The sequence below is a fragment of the Oncorhynchus mykiss genome, chromosome 12 (assembly GCF_013265735.2).
Source record: "Oncorhynchus mykiss isolate Arlee chromosome 12, USDA_OmykA_1.1, whole genome shotgun sequence".
Lineage (NCBI taxonomy): Eukaryota > Metazoa > Chordata > Actinopteri > Salmoniformes > Salmonidae > Oncorhynchus > Oncorhynchus mykiss.
In genome coordinates this window covers 13,770,196-13,798,012 of record NC_048576.1, presented here as the reverse complement: position 1 = coordinate 13,798,012, position 27,817 = coordinate 13,770,196, and the positions used below count along the sequence as shown (strand labels likewise).

Sequence of the window (27,817 nt, the reverse complement as noted above, 5' to 3'; positions counted from 1 at the left end):
GGGGTGGTCATAAGAAAATCATATAAACCCCTATTATTTCACACAGACTGAGTCCATGTAACTTATTATGTGTTTGTTAATCCAACTAATTTAGGCTTGATTAAACAAAGAGGATGAATACTTTTTATAACAACTTTACACTGATTATACAAAACAAAACTGGGAGTCAACATGGGCCAGATTTCTCTTCCACTTTGACATTACAGTATTTTTAGTAGATTGTTGACACAAAAGATAATTCAATCAATTTTAATCCCTCTTTGTAACACAATAAAATATGAACAAATCCAAGGGGTCTCAATAATTTTGCAAGGTCCTGTAAGTGGATGTTTTTTATATGGTTTTGACTAACCTTTTCCCTGGGCTAATTCAACAGGTTTTAACTAACCTCCTCCCCGGGCTAATTCAACAGGTTTTAACTAACCTCTTCCCCGGGCTAATTCAACAGGTTTTAACTAACCTCCTCCCCGGGCTAATTCAACAGGTTTTAACTAACCTCTTCCCCGGGCTAATTCAACAGGTTTTAACTAACCTTTTCCCTGGGCTAATTCAACAGGTTTTAACTAACCTCTTCCCCGGGCTAATTCAACAGGTTTTGACTAACCTCCTCCCTGGGCTAATTCAACAGGTTTTAACTAACCTCTTCCCCGGGCTAATTCAACAGGTTTTAACAAACCTCGTCCCCCCGGGCCAATTCAGCAGGTTTTGACCAACCTCCTCCCTGGGCTAATTCAACAGGTTTTAACTAACCTCTTCCCTGGGCTAATTCAACAGGTTTTGACTAACCTCCTCCCTGGGCTAATTCAACAGGTTTTAACTAACCTCGTCCCCGGGCTAATTCAACAGGTTTTGACTAACCTTTTCCCTGGGCTAATTCAACAGGTTTTAACTAACCTCCTCCCCGGGCTAATTCAACAGGTTTTAACTAACCTCTTCCCCGGGCTAATTCAACAGGTTTTGACTAACCTCCTCCCTGGGCTAATTCAACAGGTTTTAACAAACCTCGTCCCCCCGGGCCAATTCAGCAGGTTTTGACTAACTTCATCCTCGAGCTAATTCAACAGGTTTTGACTAACAACGTCCCAGGACTAATTCACAAATTTTTGACTAACCTCCTCCCAGGGCTAATTCATACATTTTTGACTAACAACGTCCCAGGACTAATTAATCAATTTTTGACTAACCTCGTCCCGTGTGCTAATTCATCAGGTTTTTTACTAACCTCACCCCCCGGGCTAATTCAGCAGGTATTGACTAATAATGTCCCAAGGCTAATTCAGCAGGTTTTGACTAATAATGTCCCAGGGCTAATTCAGCAGGTTTTGAATAATAATGTCCCAAGGCTAATTCAACAGGTTTTGACTAATAATGTCCCAAGGCTAATTCAGCAGGTTTTGACTAATAATGTCCCAAGGCTAATTCAGCAGGTTTTTTACTAACCCCCCCCCCCCCCCCCCCCCCCGGGCTAATTCAGCAGGTTTTGACTAATAATGTCCCAAGGCTAATTCATCAGGTTTTGACTAATAATGTCCCAGGGCTAATTCAGCAGGTTTTGACTAATAATGTCCCAAGGCTAATTCAGCAGGTTTTTACTAATAATGTCCCAAGGCTAATTCAGCAGGTTTTGACTAATAATGTCCCAAGGCTAATTCATCAGGTTTTGACAAAAAATGTCCCAGGGCTAATTCAGCAGGTTTTGACTAATAATGTCCCAGGGCTAATTCAGCAGGTTTTGACTAATAATGTCCCAGGGCTAATTCAGCAGGTTTTGACTAATAATGTCCCAAGGCTAATTCATCAGGTTTTGACTAAAAATGTCCCAGGGCTAATACAGCAGGTTTTGACTAATAATGTCCCAGGGCTAATTCAGCAGGTTTTGACTAATAATGTCCCAGGGCTAATTCAGCAGGTTTTGACTAATAATGTCCCAAGGCTAATTCATCAGGTTTTTTACTAACCTCACCCCCCCGGGCTAATTCAGCAGGTTTTGACTAATAATGTCCCAAGGCTAATTCAACAGGTTTTGACTAATAATGTCCCAGGGCTAATTCAGCAGGTTTTGACTAATAATGTCCCAAGGCTAATTCAGCAGGTTTTTACTAATAATGTCCCAGGGCTAATTCAGCAGGTTTTGACTAATAATGTCCCAAGGCTAATTCAACAGGTTTTGACTAATAATGTCCCAGGGCTAATTCAACAGGTTTTGACTAATAATGTCCCAAGGCTAATTCAACAGGTTTTGACTAATAATGTCCCAGGGCTAATTCAACAGGTTTTGACTAATAATGTCCCAGGGCTAATTCAGCAGGTTTTGACTAACCTCCTCCCCGGGCTAATTCAACAGGTTTTGACTAACCTCCTCCCCGGGCTAATTCAACAGGTTTTGACTAACCTCCTCCCCGGGCTAATTCAACAGGTTTTAACTAACCTCCTGCCCGGGCTAATTCAACAGGTTTTGACTAACCTCGTCCCAGGGCTAATTGAACAGGTTTTAACTAACCTCTTCCCCGGGCTAATTCAACAGGTTTTGACTAACCTCCCCCCGGGCTAATTCAACAGGTTTTAACAAACCTTGTCCTCCGGCTAATTCAACAGGTTTTAACTAACCTCTTCCCAGGGCTAATTCATCAGGTTTTGACTAACCTCGTCCCAGGGCTAATTCAACAGGTTTTGACTAACAAAATCCCAGGGCTAATTCAACAGGTTTTGACTAACCTCGTCCCCGGGCTAATTAAACAGGTTTTGACTAACCTCGTCCCAGGGCTAATTCATCAGGTTTTGACTAATAATGTCCCAAGGCTAATTCAGCAGGTTTTTACTAATAATGTCCCAAGGCTAATTCAGCAGGTTTTGACTAATAATGTCCCAAGGCTAATTCATCAGGTTTTGACAAAAAATGTCCCAGGGCTAATTCAGCAGGTTTTGACTAATAATGTCCCAGGGCTAATTCAGCAGGTTTTGACTAATAATGTCCCAGGGCTAATTCAGCAGGTTTTGACTAATAATGTCCCAAGGCTAATTCATCAGGTTTTGACTAAAAATGTCCCAGGGCTAATACAGCAGGTTTTGACTAATAATGTCCCAGGGCTAATTCAGCAGGTTTTGACTAATAATGTCCCAGGGCTAATTCAGCAGGTTTTGACTAATAATGTCCCAAGGCTAATTCATCAGGTTTTTTACTAACCTCACCCCCCCGGGCTAATTCAGCAGGTTTTGACTAATAATGTCCCAAGGCTAATTCAACAGGTTTTGACTAATAATGTCCCAAGGCTAATTCAACAGGTTTTGACTAATAATGTCCCAAGGCAAATTCATCAGGTTTTTTACTAACCTCACCCCCCCCCCCCCCCCCCCCCCCCCCGGGCTAATTCAGCAGGTTTTGACTAATAATGTCCCAAGGCTAATTCATCAGGTTTTGACTAAAAATGTCCCAGGGCTAATACAGCAGGTTTTGACTAATAATGTCCCAGGGCTAATTCAGCAGGTTTTGACTAATAATGTCCCAGGGCTAATTCAGCAGGTTTTGACTAATAATGTCCCAAGGCTAATTCATCAGGTTTTTTACTAACCTCACCCCCCCGGGCTAATTCAGCAGGTTTTGACTAATAATGTCCCAAGGCTAATTCAACAGGTTTTGACTAATAATGTCCCAAGGCTAATTCAACAGGTTTTGACTAATAATGTCCCAAGGCTAATTCAACAGGTTTTGACTAATAATGTCCCAGGGCTAATTCAACAGGTTTTGACTAATAATGTCCCAGGGCTAATTCAGCAGGTTTTGACTAATAATGTCCCAAGGCTAATTCATCAGGTTTTGACTAACCTCCTCCCAGGGCTAATTCAACAGGTTTTGACTAACCTCGTCCCAGGGCTAATTCAACAGGTTTTGACTAACCTCCTCCCTGGGCTAATTCAACAGGTTTTGACTAACCTCCTCCCCGGGCTAATTCAACAGGTTTTAACTAACCTCCTGCCCGGGCTAATTCAACAGGTTTTGACTAACCTCGTCCCAGGGCTAATTGAACAGGTTTTAACTAACCTCTTCCCCGGGCTAATTCAACAGGTTTTGACTAACCTCCTCCCCGGGCTAATTCAACAGGTTTTAACAAACCTCGTCCTCCGGCTAATTCAACAGGTTTTAACTAACCTCTTCCCAGGGCTAATTCATCAGGTTTTGACTAACCTCGTCCCAGGGCTAATTCAACAGGTTTTGACTAACAAAATCCCAGGGCTAATTCAACAGGTTTTGACTAACCTCGTCCCCGGGCTAATTCAACAGGTTTTGACTAACCTCGTCCCAGGGCTAATTCATCAGGTTTTGACTAACCTCGTCCCAGGGCTAATTCAACAGGTTTTAACTAACCTCTTCCCCGGGCTAATTCAACAGGTTTTGACTAACCTCGTCCCAGGGCTAATTCAACAGGTTTTAACTAACCTCTTCCCCGGGCTAATTCAACAGGTTTTGACTAACCTCGTCCCCGGGCTAATTCAACAGGTTTTGACTAACCTCGTCCCAGGGCTAATTCAAAAGGTTTTGACTAACCTCGTCCCCGTGAGCTAATTCAAAAGGTTTTGACTAACCTCGTCCCAGGGCTAATTCAACAGGTTTTGACTAACCTCGTCCCCGTGGGCTAATTCAAAAGGTTTTGACTAACCTCGTCCCCGGGCTAATTCAACAGGTTTTGACTAACCTCGTCCCAGGGCTAATTCATCAGGTTTTGACTAACCTCGTCCCAGGGCTAATTCAACAGGTTTTAACTAACCTCTTCCCCGGGCTAATTCAACAGGTTTTGACTAACCTCTTCCCAGGGCTAATTCAACAGGTTTTAACTAACCTCCTCCCTGGGCTAATTCAACAGGTTTTAACTAACCTCGTCCCAGGGCTAATTCAAAAGGTTTTGACTAACCTCGTCCCCGTGAGCTAATTCAAAAGGTTTTGACTAACCTCGTCCCAGGGCTAATTCAACAGGTTTTGACTAACCTCGTCCCCGTGGGCTAATTCAAAAGGTTTTGACTAACCTCGTCCCTGTGGGCTAATTCAAAAGGTTTTGACTAACCTCGTCCCAGGGCTAATTCAACAGGTTTTGACTAACCTCGTCCCAGGGCTAATTGACCAGGTTTTGACTAACCTCGTCCCAGGGCTAATTCAACAGATAGAGAGTCAGCTGGTGGATGACACTGGGTTTATTACAAAATAACAGTAGAGATTTAGCCTGGGTAGCAGAGACTGATTCTCAAACTAGTATAGATTTATTGTTTGGTCATTTGTAATCTTGACAAATACCCCACTTGAAACAAGGAGGGTAAAGGATAAAAACAGTGAGTGAATATAGGGAAAACCCAGAGTCCCTGTGAACCCCAAAGAATAGAGGTGCCTTGTTGTATTGAAAGGCTGAATGTATGACATCACAGAGAAATCCGGGGTCAAAGTACACTCCCTTTGTCTAATTGGCGGCTTCCTGTCTCAGAGTGTAGGTTTTGGCTCTAACACAAAGTCAGGGGACATTTATCACCCTCTGAATCACACTACTTGCTGAATCACTATTCCTATGAAGCACAATTAAATAAGGGGAGTTTTGGAATATTCCAGGAAACAACATTGAACACAAATACCAAGAATTGTAGACTTAATGGTAGCAGTTCATCTAACACCAGCAATGAGAAGCACAACACAATAGTGTGTATTCTGTAGCCAGTGGAAGGCATGTTTCTCTTCTTTGTGACACCAGGCATGCAAAGAACTTTGCCCACCGTCCATCAAGTCCTGCATCCAGCTGATGCTATGGACTTTCATTCAGTCTTTACTAGGTTTAATATCACACCAACATATAGATTTGTTTGCAATAGAACATCATACAGGTATTCCCAGAACTCCAGATGTACCCTCATGAATGGCCAATCAAAACACAGCTAGACTTCACTGACACACCCCAATGACCATAATTTCAGTATGTCTGTGCCCACTCTTTCTCAGTCTGAGTGGTGCTGTTGTGTTGTTATACTGTACCTCACAGGATGTTGTAGTGAGTCCATCTGTGTGTCAACAGTTTAGAAACGCTAGGTGGTCTGTCTGTCCACACTGTGTAGTCTAGCAAGGTGGGGCTTTCCTCCATGATGTGTCATGTGTAATGGATTGGGCTCTGTTGTGTATGTGTGTGTATGTGTGTGTGTGTGTGTGTGTGTGTGTGTGTGTGTGTGTGTGTGTGTGTGTGTGTGTGTGTGTGTGTGTGTGTGTGTGTGTGTGTGTGTGTGTGTGTGTGTGTGTCTGTCTGTATGTCTGTGTCTGTATGTCTGTGTCTGTATGTCTGTGTCTGTATGTCTGTGTCTGTATGTCTGTGTCTGTGTCTGTGTCTGTGTGTGTGTGTGTGTGTGTGTGCGCGTGTGTGCGTGTGTGCGTCTGTGTGTATATAAGCTAATCAAGAAAGGGTAATATGTGTGGCTGGTTTTTGTGGGAGGGTGTTTGACATCACATTGTGTAATGTAGTGGGCATGTGTGTCTTGACTGGCTGACTCACATGGTGGTAATGCTGTGTAATCACCATGGTTACCCAGCTCCTGATCCACCAGCGGCAGACAACGGGACTGCCACTGATTATGGCTCTCTCCTTCGCATGCAACAGAAGGAGACTGAAAACATCCCCTTACAGATGTAGGATCTTAATTTGAGCCAGTTTGTTAGAGCAGGAAAATAATCCTGCAGCAAGAGGAAATGTGAATTATTATGTGGATTTATATAATGGACATTTATTTTATAGGGATTGATACATTTTTCGTAAGGGGAAATCAAGTCTAACATTCTAAAGTCGAAATTACAATTTTTAGAAGCCTTTTTAAACCTCGAACACACTACAAATTTGTATTTCCTGCTGTGCAGGAAAATTCTCTGCAACAAAAGAGTGATCAGCACTTTGAGATATCAGCTGAAATAAATGTTATTTTATTTTATTTGATCAAATTAAGACCCTACATGTCTGCACTTTGCCCCTCAGGGTTAAGGTGCTTATTATACATTCCACCCTAAGATGAACTGTGATGATGTTGGTAGAGTATGTGTTTACCTTCCACACCTGTAGAAAAAAACTAACTCTGCTTACAGATCATGTTACTCTAATTGTCTTGTTGTGAATGTATGGTACTGTATCTAACTATTTCCTGACAATGGCATTACAGTAGTTGCCATTAATGAAGTAATTTAGATCTTCACACCATTGTAAGTAATTATTTGTAATATGTGTGTGTGTGTGTGTGTGTGTGTGTGTGTGTGTGTGTGTGTGTGTGTGTGTGTGTGTGTGTGTGTGTGTTTCCCCCCAGGTTGCTGGTTGGTTCTCCCTGGAGTGGATACAACCAGGACAGGAAAGGAGACGTCTACAAGTGTGAGATAAGAGGGGCCAGTTCAGGATGTCAGAGACTCAACCTGCAAAGTATGACAGCTCCAGCTATTTTCTATAACCAACTCTTATTCTTTTAGCAATCCTTGTGTGACTCGTGTAGTGTTATCTTGTGTTTTACCATAGCATTCCTTTAAATCTCTTTGAATCCTGTCAAATCTGCCTGTCAGTCAGAATTATGGCCACAGAAGTTAGGATGGGATTTTGTTCAGAGTTGAGAGTTCTCATTGAACTCTGTGCTCATTTTGTTTTTTAATGAATGATAGTAAACGTCTGTAAATACACCATGAGAATGTATTCAATAACACTTTAAAGTGTTTTTCTTATTACAGCATAGTTATTCCTGTAAGTACAGTGTACTAACTGTTCTTCCTCTCCTGTTACAGATTCAGTCAGCATATCAACAGTGAGTAATGTCAATGTCAACATGAGCCTGGGGCTGACCCTAACCCGTACAGCTACAGCAGATACATTTATGGTAAGCAGATTTTACATCACTACTTCTGTACAGCTGTAGAACTACCCTAACCCTAGCTACCCTGACCCAAGCTACCCTAACCCTAGCTACCCTAACCCAAGATATCCTAACCCTAGATACCCTAGCTACCCTAACCCTTGCTACCCTAACCCAAGCTACCATAACCCTAGCTACCCTAACCCTAGCTACCCTAACCCTAGATACCCTAACCCGAGCTACCCTAACCCTAGCTACCCTAACCCAAGATACCCTAACCCTAGATACCCTAGCTACCCTAACCCTTGCTACCCTAACCCGAGCTACCCTAACCCTAGATACCCTAACCCGAGCTACCCTAACCCTAGATACCCTAGCTACCCTAACCCTAGATTCCCTAGATACCCTAGCTACCCTAACCCTAGATACCCTAGCTACCCTAACCTCAGCGACCCTAACCCTAGATACCCTAGATATCCTAGCTACCCTAACCCTAGCTACCCTAACCCTAGATACCCTAACCCTAACCATAGCTACCATAACCCATAGCTACCATAACCCTAGATACCCTAATCCTAGCTACCCTAATCCTAGCTACCCTACCCCTAGATACCCTAACCATAGATACTCTAACCCTAGATACCCTAGCTACCCTAACCCTAACCCTAGCTACCCTAACCCTAGATACCCTAACCCTAGCTAACCTAACTCTAACTATAGCTACCATAACCCATATCTACCATAACCCTAGATACCCTAGAAACCCTAACTACCCTAAACCTAGATACCCTAGATACCTTAACCCTAGATACCCTAGCTACCCTAACCCTAACCATAGCTACCATAACCCATACCTACCATAACCCTAGATACCATAGAAACCCTAACTACCCTAAACCTAGAAACCCTAACCCTAGATACCCTAACCCTAGATACCCTAACCCTAACCCTAGATACCCTAACCCTAGATACACTAACCCTAGATAACATAACCCTAGATATCCTAACCCTAGCTACCATAACCCTAGCTACCCTAACCCTAAATACCCTAGATACCCTAAGCCTAGATACCCTAAGCCTAGCTAACCTAACCCTAGCTACCATAACCCTAGCTACCCTAACCCTAGATACCCTAGATACCCTAGATACCCTAAGCCTAGATACCCTAAACCTAGCTACCCTAACCCTATCTACCCTAACCCTGGATACCCTAGATATCCTAAGCCTAGCTAACCTAACCCTAGCTACCATACCCCTAGATACCTTAATCCTAGCTACCCTAATCATAGCTACCCTAAACCGTGATATCCTAGCTACCCTAATCCTAGCTACCCTAAACTGAGATACCCTAGATATCCTAAGCCTAGCTAACCTAACCCTAGATACCCTAACCCTAAATAACTTAACCATAACTATCCTAATCCTAGCTACCCTAACCCTAGATACCCTTGTTACCCTAGCTACCCTAACCCTAGATACCCTAAACTGAGATACCCTAGATACCCTAACCCTAGCCTGCACGGTCACAGGGGAAAAATGTATTCATGGTAAGCAGATTTAACCTATATCTGATTATACAGTTGGAAAACTCCTAGACGATCTGTTTGGGATTGGCTGATAGCCTAAAGGTTGTTTTGGATGTTTTACCGTCTGTCTCATGCGTCTTCTTTTCCTGGTAGACATGTGGACCTCTGTGGGCTCAGAAATGTGGCAGTCAATATTACTACCCAGGGATCTGTGCAGAAGTCAGCCCTCTCTTCAACCCCCTGTCTTCATTCTCACCTGCCCTTCAGAGTAAGAGTCCACAATCATTTTTACATGTGTATCCTTAGAATAAGAATTCTGTATTGTTTTCACCTTTGATTAAAAGTACAAATTAAGTCCTACTGTATATCATATTTAACACCCCTTTGTAATTGGAGTTATACATGGCTACCGTCTTTCCAGCTTGTGGGGGTCCCATGGATATTGCTATTGTCTTGGATGGCTCTAACAGTATATATCCCTGGCCACCAGTTGTGGCTTTCCTCAAGAAACTGTTGGAGAACTTGGATATTGGACCTGACAATACTCAGGTAAGTGGGATCACAGTTATCAGTGTACTGTTCATAATTTCTGTACAACATAATTTCTGTACATAATTTCTACCTGGGCTCAGGTAGAATGAAATGCCACGACTGACATTTATTTATAGGAATTGTCAAAAGCCGGATGCAATCGACAATGCAGCTTTTAAAGGCAATGTTCCTGCGTTCTAGATCTCATTCAAGATAAACCATGCATATTTCGTCTCATTTTGAAATTGCCTTTAAAAGCCGCATTGCCGACAACCCACTGTCGGATTGAATCCTGACCCAAGTAAATGACATGCATTTGTCCCTATCAGTTTGTTTGTTGACTTTATGTTTTTGCTTTCAGGTAAGTATTATACAGTACGCGGTTGATCCGGATTTTGAATTCTATCTGAACTCCTACAAAACCAAAGACTCAATCATTGCGGCCGCAGCGAACATACCCCAGAAGTCAGGCCTGGAGACTAACACCTTCCGGGCCATTGAATTTGCCAGGTGCGTCTCAGTGAGCAACACTTTCCCTGCCTGCAATGCCAACATTCTCAGCAATTTCCTCTTGTTTTCTGGTAGTCAATGGGTCCTTAAGTGACCGTGACCTCATGTATTCTAAATAAACATATCCTGCCTCTGTTGACTCAACATATTTATAAAAAAGACTTGAACAAAAGGATTAGAACCTCTATTTGCAAACTGAAAACCCCCCAAAGAGGGGGTTAGAATGGAACACTTGAATAGAATAGAAAGGAATACAACACTTGGAAGAATGGAATTCAATGGAATCCAACACAATAAAATGTGTTCAGAACAAGCGTTTTAGAAGCTATGCTTATTGCTATTGACTTGGGTTTGAGATGGATGTTGCTGTTTGACACCTATTGAGTGTGCATCTCAGACGGCAGGCGTTCCTGCCTACGAACGGTGCCCGACCTGGAGCCAGCAAGGTGATGGTGGTGGTGACGGATGGAGAGTCTCACGACAAGGGCCTCAAAGACGACGTCATCGGCAAGTGTGAGCAGGAGAAGATCACCCGGTTTGGTATTGCTGTAAGTTAATATCACATTTAGCTTGACGTTTATATATCTAGGTTTGTCTCTCTTTAGCAAAGGGCACATAGGTATACATACGTATATACAGTGTTGAGTGTGAGGTATTAACATTTACTGTTTGATCCCTTTATAACATGACATGTTTATGTTTGATTAATCGTCCCTTTCATTCTAATATAAATCGTTTTAAGATGTATTATTTATTATGTTTCTAGGTCCTCGGGTATTACATAAGGAATGACATCGACACTAAAAACCTGATTGCTGAGATCAAGTCCATCGCCAGTACCCCGACAGACAGGTACTTCTTTAATGTGTCAGCTGAGGAAGCTCTGCTTGAGATCGCTGGAACTCTGGGAGACAGAATCTTCAATATAGAGGGTACACTACCGTTTTCTAAAGTCATTTATTCCAATTTTTTTTATAGAGGTCAAATTTGTATCCATATTGAAAAAATATCGACCTATATACATTCCAGCAATATGAATGGACCTTGAAGACATGTTATCTTTTAAGAAGGTAGCAGTCTTACTCTGTACAGGACAGTAAACAAAGCCACTAATCTTTTCATTGTGTGTTGTCTCGAGAGACAGGTACTGGGAAAGGGGGTGATTTTCAGATGGAGATGTCCCAAGTGGGCTTCAGTGCCCACCAAACCAAGAACCAGGTATGTATGGGCTATGGATACTATCACACAAACCTCCACATGTATTTCCAACCTGTAAGCCACTATTCAGCATGTTTAAACAGGCCATTCTCTCCCACTTGTTCTAGAATATGATGATGCTGGGTGCAGTGGGGGCCTATGGCTGGAGTGGTACTGTGGTTCACTACACTCCTCAGAAATCAGACATCTTCCCCAAGACGGCCTTCGAGAACATTCTAGAGGACAGAAACCACAGTTCACTATTAGGTATGTGAGTTTGATATGTTTTCCAAGTCAATATTTGCTCCTTTATCTTAATTTTAAGCGGTGCTATTTTATTGTTGGTTTATCATACAGCACCAAGTCATTCTTACGCCTCTTGATTTTCCAACAATTTCTAAGCCAATTTGAATGTTTATTGGAGCTCAAACTAAATATATCTTGATTTACAGTGTGACTGGTAGTAAAACCTCTAGTACTGGATATTGTTACAGATCAGTCCATAATGTTCTGTTTGGCTGTTCGGTTCAGGCTACTCTGTGACAACGCTGAATGATGGCAGCACGGAGTACTACGTGGCTGGCGCTCCTCGGTCCAACCACACTGGACAGGTCATAGTGTACATCATCAACAGCAAGGGACAACCCACCGTCATAGACTCCCAGAGAGGAGATCAGGTATTAGGGTGGGACTGGCTGACAGAGAAGAGCATGTACCTTTTTTTCTGGTGGTAGATGTCATAGCTTTCTATTATCTCTGTTCTCTCTAGTATCTCTGTTCTCTCTAGTATCTATGTGTGATCTATCATATCTGACTTGTTAATGTTGTTATCCTTTGTTTCTGCTCACTGGCTCTGAAGATACTGTGTGTTCCATGTGCTTTATATTCTGTAGATAGGCTCCTACTATGGCAGTGTACTCTGTCCTCTGGATGTGGATAAAGATGGTGTGTCTGATATACTGCTGGTCGGCGCTCCCATGTTCATGAATGAACAGAAGAAGGAGACTGGGAAGGTCTATCTCCTCTCTTTCACCAAGGTAAGCCACACATACTGCACTCTACTGCACTGTGCTGTATTCTACTGTACTGTACTCTACTGTACTGTACTCTACTGTACTGTACTCTACTGTGCTGTACTCTACTGTGCTGTACTCTACTGTGCAGTATTGTACTGTACTCTACTGTACTGTAACCTACTGTAGTCTACTGTACTGTATTGTACTGTACTCTACTGTACTCTACTGCAACCTACTGTACTCTACTGTACTGTAACCTACTGTAGTCTACTGTACTGTACTCTACTGTACTGTAACCTACTGTAGTCTACTGTACTGTACTCTACAGTACTGTAACTTACTGTAGTCTACTCTACTGTACTCTACTGTACTGTTACCTACTGTAGTCTATTGTACTGTATTGTACTGTACTCTACTGTACTCTACTGTACTGTAATCTACTATAGTCTACTGTACTGTACTTTGAGATACTCTGAGATATCTACTGCAGCCCTCATCCTCCACATACAACACCCGTTCTGCCAGTCACATTCTGTTGAAGGTCCCCAAAGCACACACATCCCTGGGTCACTCGTCTTTTCAGTTCGCTGCAGCTAGCGACTGGAACAAGCTGCAACAAACACTCAAACTGGACAGTTTTATCTCAAACTCTTCATTCAATAACTCAATCATAGACACTCTTACTGACAGTTGTGGCTGCTTTGCATGATGTATTGTTGTCTCTACCTTCTTGCCCTTTGTGCTGTTCTCTGTGCCCAACAATGTTTGTACCCTGTTTTGTGCTGCTACCATGTTGTGCTGCTGCCATGTTGTGTTGCTAACATGTTGTTGTCATGTTGTGTTGCTACCATGCTGTGTTGTCATGTGTTGCTGTCATGCTATGTTGTTGTCTTAGATCTCTCTTTATGTAGTGTTGTCTCTCTTGTCGTGATGTGTGTTTTGTCATATATATTTTATTTATTTATTTTATTTTATCCCAGCCCCCTTCCCCGCAGGAAGCCTTTTGCCTTTTGGTAGGCCGTCATTGTAAATAAGAATTTGTTCTTAACTGACTTGCCTAGTTAAATAAAGGTTCAATCAATGTTTTTTTTATACTGTACTCTACTATACCGTAACCTACTACAGTCTACTATATGTACTGTACTGTACTATACTGTACTCTACTCTACGGTACTGTAGCCTACTGCAGTCTACTATATGTACTGTACTGTACTATACTGTACTCTACTCTACGGTACTGTAGCCTACTGCAGTCTACTATATGTACTGTACTCTACTCTACTATACTGTACTCTACGGTACTGTAACCTACTGCAGTCTACTATATGTACTGTACTCTACTCTACGGTACTGTACTATACTCTACGGTACTGTACTCTACTCTACGGTACTATACTCTACGGTACTGTAACCTACTGCAGACTACTATATGTACTGTACTCTACTCTACGGTACTGTAACCTACTGCAGTCTACTATATGTACTGTACTCTACTCTACTATACTGTACTCTACGGTACTGTAACCTACTATATGTACTGTACTCTACTCTACTATACTCTACTCTACTCTACGGTACTGTAACCTACTGCAGTCTACTGTATGTACTGTACTGTACTCTACTATACTGTACTCTACTCTACGGTACTGTAACCTACTGCAGTCTACTGTATGTACTGTACTGTACTCTACTATACTGTACTCTACTCTACGGTACTGTAACCTACTGCAGACTACTATATGTACTGTACTCTACTCTACGGTACTGTACTCTACTCTACGGTACTGTAACCTACTCCCAAAGCTTTCTCATGACAATGCCCGGCACATCTTCCTAAAGCCTTTCATGTCTTTTTCATCTCTCTAATGCTTTCCCTTTGGTCTCCACACCACAACTTCTGAGCACAGTGGTTCAGGACATTCTGTAAGCACACTTACAATATATTCAATATGAATGATTTTGCATTGGTGTTTCTAGGGCATCCTAAGTGACCAGGGGATCCTGAGGGGTCCGTCCCCGGTGGACAACGCTCGTTTTGGGATGTCCATCTCAGCGGTGCCTGACCTCAACATGGATGGTTACAGTGATGTAGTGGTGGGAGCCCCGCTGGAAGACAACAACAGGGGGGTCATTTATGTCTTCAACGGGGACAAGAAGAAACTGAGGACACAGTGTTCTCAGGTAGCGATAGGACTCAACACTGTCCTCTGAATACAGACCTGCTGATGATGCAGATGGTGCTCAGGCTGTTAGAAATCAGTCAACATGAGCATTGGATGTGAGATCCAGTTGTGAGATCATCTTTTATCCTGTTCATTTCAGAGAATCCTGGGCTCCAAGCTGGACCCTGCATTGAAGTATTTTGGGCGGTCCCTAGACGCCAACTCTGACCTAAACGATGACACCATCCCAGATGTATCAGTGGGGGCTTATGGGAAGGTGGTCCAGCTCTGGTGAGATTTGCTAGTTTCTTCTCTTTTCTTTGTATTAACCCTGTCCCCCCCCCCCCAACTATAGAATTTTGTTTCCCACAATTCCAACACGTCCCACTCAAGTTGCCTGCTGTTCTTAGCAGCTGGCCAACTTATTTTGGGTGAAAGTAACTCTAAACCAAACCAATGGAATTACAGTAGGTTGTGAGAGAAACATCCAATACTTTTTAAAGTTTTAGTTGACTGAGGGAGATGTGCTGTCTCATGGACAGCTTGCTATTAACAGTGTAAACTAATTGAGTGTTGTTATCTCGTCCCACTCCATATGAAGAGCAGAACAGCTAGCTGAAATACAATAATGTCCATTCCCCACTGGGTCTGACACTGCTGCTAACCACTTCTACATAGCTGTTGATGTCCATTATATCATTATTTAAAGAATGAATCAACCAGTCAGTCAACCAATTAACCAATCAATGAACCAATAAAGGAATTAATCAATCAACCAATCTAAAGTCGACTCCTTAATGATTAGGATTATGATAAGAAATCTCAGTAGACTGTTCCTCTCCCAGGTCTCGAGGTCTGGCCGTGGTGACAGCGAGGGCGACCTTTAACCCTGACAAGGTCAACATCCTGAGTAAGACGTGCAGGGTCAGTGGGAGGCTGGTGTCCTGCTTCAATACCACTGTCTGTTTCAGTGCAACCTTCAGGCCCAAGATACCTGTAGGACCTGTGGGTAAGCCCTGCTTTCCTGCGTCAATCTATCTCTCTCTCATTCTCCTTCTCTTCCACTTCCTCTCTCTCCCCCTCTCCACAGTCACTGTCATATCAGTGGCCCCGTTCAGTATTACAGGGGCTTCTCACATCATAGCAATGGTCTTAGCGCCCTCTAATTGTGTCTTGTTGCCTCTGTTACGTCTCACCTCAGCTCTCAGGTACAACCTGACCCTGGATGCTGATCTCCAGTCGTCTCGTGTCACCTCCAGAGGTCAGTTCAGTAACTCGGAGAGAGTCCTGCAGAAAGACATCCGGGTTTCCACCAGGGAGCTCTGTGACACCTATGAGGTTTTTGTTCAGGTAAAGATAGATAATATGAAATTATGGTTTGCTGAATGAAGTGTGTCTGGTTTTCCTCCTTCATCAGTTCTTATTGAATGACTGTGTTCATTTTGAATGGAGGAAGCATCCTTTCAACACTTAAAGGGGCAATCCGCAGTTGAAACAATAACAAAGCATAACCACTCTCAAATTCATAGCTAGAGCTATGGATGCAAGGACTGACCAATCCATGATATAACAATTATAGTTTTAACCATGTTTTGAGGCTATACAGTTGTTGTTCACATTTACATTGTTTAGAAACATTGGAGTAAAACAAGCTTATGTTTAACCTCTCTGGGATATTCGGGACGGTAGCGTCCCATCCCACCAACAGCCAGTGAAAGTGCAGGGCGCCAAATTAAAATTCCTCAAGCATACAAGTATTTTACACCATTTTAAAGATAACATTCTCGTTAATCCAGCCACAGTGTCTGATTTCAAAAAGGCTTTACAGCGAAAGCACTACAAACGATTATGTTAGGTCACTACCAAGTCACAGAAAAACACAGCCATTTTTCCAGCCAAAGAGAGGAGTCACAAAAAGCTGAAATATAGATCAAATGAATCACTAACCTTTGATGATCTTCATCAGATGACTTGTTACACAATACATGTATGTTTTGTTCAATGAAGTGCATATTTATATCCAAAAATCTAATTTTACATTTGCGTGTTATGTTCAGTAGTTCCAAAACATGCGATGATATTGCAGAGAGCCACATCAATTCACAGAAATACTCATAATAAACATTGATAAAAAATACAACTATTATATATGGAACTTCTGATAAACTTCTCCTTAATGCAACCGCTGTGTCAGATTTTTAAAAAAACTTTACGGAAAAAGCACAACATGCAATAATCTGAGTACGGCGCTCAGAGACCAAAACAGCCAAAGAGATATCCGCTATGTTGTGTAGTCAACATTAGTCAGAAATAGCATTATAAATATTCACTTACCTTTGATGATCTTCATCAGAATGCACTCTCAGGAATCCCAGTTCCACAATAAATGTTTGATTTGTTCGATAAAGTTCATAATTTATGTCCAAATACCTTCATTTGTTAGGGCGTTTGGTAAACAAATTCAAACACGCGTGCAAGTCCAGCCGAAAGGTCGAACGAAAAGTCAAAAAAGTTATATTACAGGTCGTAGAAACATGTCAAACTAAGTATAGGATCAATCTTTAGGATGTTTTTAACATAAATCTTCAATAATGTTCCAACCGGAGGATTCCTTTGTCTATAGAAAAGCAATGGAACGTGAGGTAACTCTCACATGACCGCGAGCTCGTGCCTCTCTGCCGGACTCATTCCCCTCTCAATCGGCCCCACTTCACAGTAGAAGCATCAAACAAGGTTCTAAAGACTGTTGACATCTAGTGGAAGCCTTAGGAAGTGCAACATGACCAATATCCCACTGTATCTTCAATAGGGAATAAGTTGAAAAACGTCAATTTTTTTCTCAGGTTTTTGCCTGCCACTTGAGTTCTATTATACTCACAGACATCATTCAAACAGTTTTAGAAACTTCAGAGTGTTTTCTATCCAAATATACTAATTATATGCATATTCTAGCTTTTATGGCTGAGTAGCAGACAGTTTACTCTGGGCAACTTATTCATCCAAGCTACTCAATACTGCCCAGTCACCAAGAAGTGAAGGTACTGATGGGGTACGACAGTTGAACTAAGCTCATGAGGCATTTCTAAGTTATATTCTTCAAGAATCAATTGGTACATGTCATTAATATATCAATCTCTTTAAAAATAAATATATTATTATTTGAGGAACATTGCCAAGACTAATATTTACATGTAGGTATAAACATTAAAAGGGATATAAAGTACACTACATTGCTGTATTCTCATGTGGTTTTCCTTATACAATTCCAAAAATGTTACTAAGTTCTGATCCTGTAGAGAATTAGCTATGTACAGTATGTAACTAAAATGTTACTAAGTTCTGATCCTGTAGAGAATTAGCTATGTACAGTATGTAACTAAAATGTTACTAAGTTCTGATCCTGTAGAGAATTAGCTATGTACAGTATGTAACTAAAATGTTACTAAGTTCTGATCCTGTAGAGAATTAGCTATGTACAGTATGTAACTAAAATGTTACTAAGTTCTGATCCTGTAGAGAATTAGCTATGTACAGTATGTAACTAAAATGTTACTAAGTTCTGATCCTGTAGAGAATTAGCTATGTACAGTATGTAACTAAAATGTTACTAAGTTCTGATCCTGTAGAGAATTAGCTATGTACAGTATGTAACTAAAATGTTACTAAGTTCTGATCCTGTAGAGAATTAGCTATGTACAGTATGTAACTAAAATGTTACTAAGTTCTGATCCTGTAGAGAATTAGCTATGTACAGTATGTAACTAAAATGTTACTAAGTTCTGATCCTGTAGAGAATTAGCTATGTACAGTATGTAACTAAAATGTTACTAAGTTCTGATCCTGTAGAGAATTAGCTATGTACAGTATGTAACTAAAATGTTACTAAGTTCTGATCCTGTAGAGAATTAGCTATGTACAGTATGTAACTAAAATGTTGCACATGTTCCCAGTCAAATGAATTAAACAAATCAAATAAATCCTATCTTATTGTCTGACAGGAGGCCCCTGACTTTGTGAGCTCCATCGGTCTGCGTGTGGACATCGCTCTGCATGACCCAGACTCCAGTCCTGTTCTAGATGTCCTCCGTCCTACTTCATGGGAGTTCTTTGTGAGTTTCAATAATATGTGATAGAGTATACAGTTCCAGTATAAAGTTTGGACACTCCTACTCATTCCAGGGTTTTTCTTTATTTTATTGTTTTACTATTTTCTACATTGTAGAATAATAGTGAAGAAATAACACATATGGAATAATGTAGTAAACAAAAAAGTGTTAAACAAATCAAAACATTTTATATTTGAGATTCTTCAAAGTTGCCACCCTGTGCCTTGATGACAGCGTTGCACGCTATTGGCAGTTGCTTAAATGTCTATTGATGGTAGTATCTGTGCTTTATGTGTTAGTGCAGGGCTAGGGTTAGGGTTAGGGTTAGGGTTAGGGTTAAGGTTGTGGTTGAGGCTAGGGTTAGGGTTGTGGTTAAGGCTAGGGCTAGGGTTAGGGTTAGGGATAGTGTTAGGGTTAAGGTTGTGGTTGAGGCTAGGGTTAGGGTTAGGGTTAGGGTTGGGGCTAGGGTTAGGGTTAACGTTAGGGCTAGGGTTAGGGCTAGGGATAGTGTTAGGGTTAGGGTTGTGGTTGAGGCTAGGGTTAGGGTTAGGTTTAGAGCTAGGGTTAGGATTAGTGTTAGGGTTAGGGTTGTGGTTGAGGCTAGGGTTAGGGTTGTGGTTAAGGCTAGGGTTAGGGCTAGGGTTGTGGTTGAGGCTAGGGTTAGGGCTAGGGTCGTGGTTGAGGCTAGGGTTAGGGCTAGAGTTGTGGTTATGTCTAGGGTTAGGGCTAGGGTTGTGGTTGAGTCTAGGTTCAGGGCTAGGGTTGTGGTTGAGGCTAGGGTTAGGGCTAGGGTTGTGGTTGAGGCTAGGGTTAGGGTTGTGGTTGAGGCTAGGGTTAGGGTTGTGGTTGGGGCTAGGGTTAGGGCTAGGGTTGTGGTTGAGGCTAGGGTTAGGGCTAGGGTTGTGGTTGAGGCTAGGGTTAGGGTTGTGGTTAAGGCTAGGGTTAGGGCTAGGGTTGTGGTTGAGGCTAGGGTTAGGGCTAGGGTTGTGGTTTAGGCTAGGGTTAGGGTTGTGGTTGAGGCTAGGGTTAGGGTTGTGGTTAAGGCTAGGGTTAGGGCTAGGGTTGTGGTTGAGGCTAGGGTTAGGGCTATGGTTGTGGTTGAGGCTAGGGTTAGGGTTGTGGTTGGGGCTAGGGTTAGGGCTAGGGTTGTGGTTGAGGCTAGGGTTAGGGTTGTGGTTGTGGTTGAGGCTAGGTTTAGGGCTAGGTTTGTGGTTGAGGCTAGGGTTAGGGTTGTGGTTGAGGATAGGGTTAGGGCTAGGGTTGTGGTTGAGGCTGGGGTTAGGGTTGGGGTTGAGGTTGAGGCTAGGGCTAGGGTTAGGGTTAGGGTTAGGGTTAGGGTTAGGGCTAGGGTTAGGGCTAGGATTAGGGTTGTGGTTGAGGCTGGGGTTAGAGTTGAACTGGGATGTAGAACTGGGATAGGGCACCTTCACATCTGAATTCCCAGTTCAACCCTTAAACAGAGTGTCATGTCTCTCTTAACACAGATCCCATTCTCCAAAGACTGTGGCTCTGATGAGCTGTGTGAGAGTGACCTGCTCTTGAACGTCAAGAAAGGAGAGATGATTCCCAGGTGAGATCTGACACTCTCAATCCAGCATAATAAATCCATACTGAACACGGCGCTCAGTGGTGCAGGCCACCTTAAACCTAAATCAATTCAATTCAAATGGCCTTTATTGGCATAGCGGAAACAAATGTTTACATTGCCAATGCTTGTGAAACACAACAAACAAAAGTGAAATAAACAATCAGAAATTAACACTCCCTATAAGATCTCATGAATAGCAAACACAGTATTCCAAAATGTTTGTCTGTGGGACCGGAAAAATAAGTAATTTTCTGTTCTGCTTTAGTGAGAATAAACTTCCTCTATCAAGCCTTGCTGGATAAAGAAAATAAATTCAGATAGTTTCATAAGTTGAAAGACAGAGGCCATGATTCAAACACACCACAATGTAGCAACATTGCACTGAACTTGACTTTTAAAATCAATTTCCCTGACGTGATAGCATTGACAGTAAACACTATGGATGTCGGCTCAAACATAATTACCTTTAACAGTTAAGTGCAGTGCGATTTGTTTGAATCCCAGCGAGTCATTAACAGACACACAGTACAGACCCACAGTACAGACACACAGTACAGACAGACAGACAGACAGACAGGCAGACATTACAGACCAGACAGACAGACATTACAGACACACAGTACAGACAGACAGTACAGACAGACAGACAGACAGACCAGACAGACAGACATTACAGACCAGACAAACATTACAGACAGACAGACATTACAGACCAAACAGACAGACATTACAGACCAGACAGACATACATTACAGACCAGACATTATAGACAGACATTACAGACAGACAGACATTACAGACCATACAGACATTACAGACAGACATTACAGACCAGACAGACAGACATTACAGACCAGACAGACATTACAGACCAGACATACAGACAGCACAGACATTACAGACAGACATTACAGACCAGACAGACATGACAGACATTACAGACAGACAGACATTACATACTGACAGGCATTACAGACCAGACAGACAGACATTACAGGCCAGACAGTCCCACCCCATCATAATATAGTGTCTTCATTACAAAGCACTGAAACAGTCTCACCCCATCATAATATAGTGTCTTCATTACAATCTCACCCCATCATAATATAGTGTCTTCATTACAATCCCACCCCATCATAATATAGTGTCTTCATTACAATCTCACCCCATCATAATATAGTGTCTTCATTACAATCTCACCCCATCATAATATAGTGTCTTCATTACAAAGCACTGAAACAGTCTCACCCCATCATAATATAGTGTCTTCATTACAATCTCACCCCATCATAATATAGTGTCTTCATTACAATCTCACCCTATCATAATATAGTGTCTTCAGTACAATCTCACCCCATCATAATATAGTGTCTTCATTACAATCTCACCCCATCATAATATAGTGTCTTCATTACAATCTCACCCCATCATAATATAGTGTCTTCATTACAATCCCACCCCATCATAATATAGTGTCTTCATTACAATCTCACCCCATCATAATATAGTGTCTTCATTACAGTCTCACCCCATCATAATATAGTGTCTTCATTACAATCTCATCCCATCATAATATAGTGTCTTCATTACAATCCCACCCCATCATAATATAGTGTCTTCATTACAATCTCACCCCATCATAATATAGTGTCTTCATTACAATCTCACCCCATCATAATATAGTGTCTTCATTACAATCTCACCCCATCATAATATAGTGTCTTCATTACAATCTCACCCCATCATAATATAGTGTCTTCATTACAATCTCATCCCATCATAATATAGTGTCTTCATTACAATCTCATCCCATCATAACATAGTGTCTTCATTACAGTCTCACCCTATCATAATATAGTGTCTTCATTACAATCTCATCCCATCATAACATAGTGTCTTCATTACAATCCCACCCCATCATAACATAGTGTCTTCATTACAGTCTCACCCCATCATAATATAGTGTCTTCATTACAATCTCACCCCATCATAATATAGTGTCTTCATTACAATCTCATCCCATCATAATATAGTGTCTTCATTACAATCTCACCCCATCATAATATAGTGTCTTCATTACAAAGCACTGGAACAGTCTCACCCCATCATAATATAGTGTCTTCATTACAATCTCACCCCATCATAACATAGTGTCTTCAGTACAATCTCACCCCATCATAATATAGTGTCTTCATTACAATCTCACCCCATCATAATATAGTGTCTTCATTACAATCTCACCCCATCATAACATAGTGTCTTCATTACAATCTCACCCCATCATAATATAGTGTCTTCATTACAATCTCACCCCATCATAATATAGTGTCTTCATTACAATCTCACCCTATCATAATATAGTGTCTTCATTACAAAGCACTGAAACAGTCTCACCCCATCATAATATAGTGTCTTCATTACAATCTCACCCTATCATAATATAGTGTCTTCATTACAAAGCACTGAAACAGTCTCACCCCATCATAATATAGTGTCTTCATTACAAAGCACTGGAACAGTCTCACCCCATCATAATATAGTGTCTTCATTACAAAGCACTGGAACAGTCTCACCCCATCATAATATAGTGTCTTCATTACAATCCCACCCCATCATAATATAGTGTCTTCATTACAAAGCACTGAAACAGTCTCACCCCATCATAATATAGTGTCTTCATTACAATCTCACCCCATCATAATATAGTGTCTTCATTACAATCCCACCCCATCATAATATAGTGTCTTCATTACAATCCCACCCCATCATAATATAGTGTCTTCATTACAATCTCACCCCATCATAATATAGTGTCTTCATTACAATCCCACCCCATCATAATATAGTGTCTTCAGTACAATCTCACCCCATCATAATATAGTGTCTTCATTACAATCTCACCCCATCATAATATAGTGTCTTCATTACAAAGCACTGAAACAGTCTCACCCCATCATAATATAGTGTCTTCATTACAATCTCATCCCATCATAATATAGTGTCTTCATTACAATCCCACCCCATCATAATATAGTGTCTTCATTACAATCCCACCCCATCATAATATAGTGTCTTCATTACAATCTCACCCCATCATAATATAGTGTCTTCATTACAATCTCACCCCATCATAATATAGTGTCTTCATTACAATCTCATCCCATCATAATATAGTGTCTTCATTACAATCTCACCCCATCATAATATAGTGTCTTCATTACAAAGCACTGGAACAGTCTCACCCCATCATAATATAGTGTCTTCATTACAATCCCACCCCATCATAATATAGTGTCTTCATTACAATCTCATCCCATCATAACATAGTGTCTTCATTACAATCTCACCCCATCATAATATAGTGTCTTCATTACAATCTCACCCCATCATAATATAGTGTCTTCATTACAATCTCATCCCATCATAACATAGTGTCTTCATTACAATCTCATCCCATCATAATATAGTGTCTTCATTACAATCTCATCCCATCATAATATAGTGTCTTCATTACAATCCCACCCCATCATAATATAGTGTCTTCATTACAATCTCATCCCATCATAATATAGTGTCTTCATTACAATCTCACCCCATCATAATATAGTGTCTTCATTACAATCTCATCCCATCATAACATAGTGTCTTCATTACAATCTCATCCCATCATAACATAGTGTCTTCATTACAGTCTCACCCTATCATAATATAGTGTCTTCATTACAATCTCACCCCATCATAATATAGTGTCTTCATTACAATCCCACCCCATCATAATATAGTGTCTTCATTACAATCCCACCCCATCATAATATAGTGTCTTCATTACAATCTCACCCCATCATAATATAGTGTCTTCATTACAATCTCACCCCATCATAATATAGTGTCTTCATTACAGTCTCACCCCATCATAATATAGTGTCTTCATTACAGTCTCACCCCATCATAATATAGTGTCTTCATTACAATCTCACCCCATCATAATATAGTGTCTTCATTACAATCTCACCCCATCATAATATAGTGTCTTCATTACAATCTCACCCCATCATAATATAGTGTCTTCATTACAATCTCATCCCATCATAATATAGTGTCTTCATTACAATCTCATCCCATCATAATATAGTGTCTTCATTACAATCTCACCCCATCATAATATAGTGTCTTCATTACAATCCCACCCCATCATAATATAGTGTCTTCATTACAATCTCACCCCATCATAATATAGTGTCTTCATTACAATCCCACCCCATCATAATATAGTGTCTTCATTACAATCCCACCCCATCATAATATAGTGTCTTCATTACAATCTCATCCCATCATAATATAGTGTCTTCATTACAATCTCACCCCATCATAATATAGTGTCTTCATTACAATCTCACCCCATCATAATATAGTGTCTTCATTACAAAGCACTGAAACAGTCCCACCCCATCATAATATAGTGTCTTCATTACAAAGCACTGGAACAGTCTCACCCCATCATAATATAGTGTCTTCATTACAAAGCACTGGAACAGTCTCACCCCATCATAATATAGTGTCTTCATTACAATCCCACCCCATCATAATATAGTGTCTTCATTACAATCCCACCCCATCATAATATAGTGTCTTCATTACAAAGCACTGGAACAATCCCACTCACATACTGCAGGTATATTTTAACATTCATTCTTATCCCCTCTGTATTGTTTTGAGTAAAATTAGTGTTGTGTTTTGCAGCTCATCTAAGATGTTGGTCAGCTTTAAGAACAAGAGGCTGTCCTTCACTGTGTCTGTGACCAACAAGAAGGAGAATGCGTACAACACCCGAGTCATGGCCACATACTCCAAAAACCTCTTCTACGCCTCCATCACTCCTCCAGTATGGATCAGCCTCTTTGATTTTTAGCATGACACCCACTATAGGATGACTATTTGCATATTTATCAGTAAACATTCCCTAAAATTGTGGGATTCATTTCAGAGTGATGAAACAGAGGTGAAGTGTAGCTCCACCCGAGAGACTCGTAGCCTCTCGTGCCAGGTGGGATACCCAGCTTTAAGGAAGAACCAGGAGGTAAGACCTGACGACAAAACGAAAAACTATGGGCGTGTGTGTAGGTCTCTCTCTCTTTCCTTGTCAGCCAGGGTTGTCGTTTCCTAAACAATACACATCTGTTCCCTGCAGGTGACATTCGTAATCAACTTTGACTTCAACCTGAATCAACTGCAGACCGAAGCCGACGTGAGCTTTGAAGCTCTAAGGTAGGAGTACACAGAACTTGCTTGTTTGTTGATCACATAGTAATCTCTCTTAGTCCTATGGATCTTCTGTTACATGACTGATTGATTGATTACATGTGCTTATTACAGTGACAGCACAGAGGTGAACCCCTCAGACAACCACGCCTCTATCTCCATCCCTGTCCACTATGATTCAGAGATCGCTCTCTCCAGGGAAGCAAATCTCAATTTCTACGTGGTTGACATGGACAATGAGGTGAAGACCACAGTGAATACTTTCAATGACATCGGTCCTGAGTTCAAATTCTCTCTGAAGGTGAGAAATAATGCACAACCAGGTACACCGTCATTATGTGTCAGTCAGTCTGTGGTAAAATACTTCCCCCTTGTGGTAGAAATGGTAAGACACGTGTTTTCTCTTCTGTTCAGGTTTCTACAGGGAATTTCCCAGTGAATATTGTCTACCTCACAGTCTCACTGCCCAGCGATACAGCAGGAGGCAACCCATTACTGTATGTGACAGGAGTCAACACTGCACCTGTGAGTAAAAATAACCAGTCAACCTGTTTTTAAATAACTAGGTATGGCCCAGGGTTGCTGGTTCAAATCCCAGGTTTGATGGGGGAGAATCTGGCAAGAATTACCTTTCTGGTGGACTTAGTTATATTTTAAAGAGATCGACTGTTGCCCTCTTGTTGTTCTGCAGGCTGGAGATGTTAGCTGTGAAGTAGCCAGCCTCGTCAATCCTCTGAAGATCAGTGAGAAGCCTTACACACCATCCTTCTCCAAGGAGAACCTCATGAGCACAGAGGAGCTGGTGCGTTTGTGTGTGCATTCCTGTGTGTATGGTTTGTGACAGAGAGAGACAAAGATAGGTTCACAGTTTTACATCTAATGATCTCCTCTGAATGCATATCTGGGTCATTCCTATGATGGTTCACAGTTTTACATCTAATGATATCCTCTGAATGCATACCTGGGTCATTCCTACGATGCGGTGCCTTTTGGAACTCATAACTTTTTAGGAAAAAATTATATATATTTAAAAGAAAAATAGCATTCTAATCAGAAAAAAGGACATATTGAAAAACATTTTGGTCAAGCTCAGGCACTTTATTTGTTTTTTCAGGTTCTTTTTATAACCTGTCAGGTGCATAATCCTAACAGGGTGGACATTTGGAGCCCAAATTCAAATCAAATCAAGATCAAATGTTATTGGTCACATACACACATTTAGCAGATGTTATTTTGCGTGTAGCGAAATGCTTGTGTTCCTAGCTCCAGCATTGCAGTAATATCTACAAATTCACAACAATAAGCACAAATCTAAAAGTAATAGAATGGAATTAAGAAATATATACATTTTAGGACGAGCAATGTCGGAGTGACATTGACTAAAATACAATAGAATAGAATACAGTATATACATATGAGATGAGCAAAGCAGTATGTAACATTATTACAGTGACTAGTGTTCCATTATTAAAGTGACCAGTGATTCCATGTACAGTGGGGAGAACAAGTATTTGATACACTGCCCGATTTTGCAGGTTTTCCTACTTACAAAGCATGTAGAGGTCTGTAATTTTTTTAATCATAGGTTCACTTCAACTGTGAGAGACGGAATCTAAAACAAAAATCCAGAAAATCACATTGTATGATTTTTAAGTAATTAATTTGCATTTTATTGCATGACATAAGTATTTGATACATCAGAAAAGCAGAACCTAATATTTGGTACAGAAAACTTTGTTTGCAATTACAGAGATCATACATTTCCTGTAGTTCTTGACCAGGTTTGCACACACTGCAGCAGGGATTTTGGCCCACTCCTCCATACAGACCTTCTCAAGATCCTTCAGGTTTCGGGGCTGTCGCTGGGCAATACGGACTTTCTGCTCCCTACAAAGATGTTCCATTGGGTTCAGGTCTGGAGACTGGCTAGGCCACTCCAGGACCTTGAGATGCTTCTTACGGAGCCACTCCTTAGTTGCCCTGGCTGTGTGTTTCAGGTCGTTGTCATGCTGAAAGACCCAGCCAAGACCCATCTTCAATGCTCTTACTGAGGGAAGGAGGTTGTTGGCCAAGATCTCGC

The 27,817-nt window shown here is 41.2% G+C and overlaps 1 protein-coding gene across 1 annotated transcript in view; it reads left to right on the top strand.

Moving 5' to 3' along the window:
• The window catches only part of LOC110537004 (integrin alpha-2), a 40,524-nt gene that overhangs the window by 8,892 nt on the left and 3,815 nt on the right, over positions 1–27,817 (top strand). The window contains exons 3-25 of the mRNA XM_021622700.2: positions 7,312–7,421; positions 7,775–7,866; positions 9,522–9,636; positions 9,790–9,917; positions 10,261–10,409; positions 10,807–10,957; positions 11,176–11,341; positions 11,554–11,627; positions 11,735–11,873; positions 12,138–12,283; positions 12,500–12,643; positions 14,600–14,803; positions 14,945–15,075; positions 15,630–15,793; positions 15,986–16,134; positions 18,783–18,893; positions 20,375–20,460; positions 25,219–25,360; positions 25,463–25,555; positions 25,667–25,743; positions 25,852–26,038; positions 26,152–26,262; positions 26,429–26,539. Coding sequence (XP_021478375.2) covers positions 7,312–7,421; positions 7,775–7,866; positions 9,522–9,636; positions 9,790–9,917; positions 10,261–10,409; positions 10,807–10,957; positions 11,176–11,341; positions 11,554–11,627; positions 11,735–11,873; positions 12,138–12,283; positions 12,500–12,643; positions 14,600–14,803; positions 14,945–15,075; positions 15,630–15,793; positions 15,986–16,134; positions 18,783–18,893; positions 20,375–20,460; positions 25,219–25,360; positions 25,463–25,555; positions 25,667–25,743; positions 25,852–26,038; positions 26,152–26,262; positions 26,429–26,539 — 2,980 coding nt within the window. The remainder of the gene's footprint in view (positions 1–7,311; positions 7,422–7,774; positions 7,867–9,521; positions 9,637–9,789; positions 9,918–10,260; positions 10,410–10,806; positions 10,958–11,175; positions 11,342–11,553; positions 11,628–11,734; positions 11,874–12,137; positions 12,284–12,499; positions 12,644–14,599; positions 14,804–14,944; positions 15,076–15,629; positions 15,794–15,985; positions 16,135–18,782; positions 18,894–20,374; positions 20,461–25,218; positions 25,361–25,462; positions 25,556–25,666; positions 25,744–25,851; positions 26,039–26,151; positions 26,263–26,428; positions 26,540–27,817) is intronic.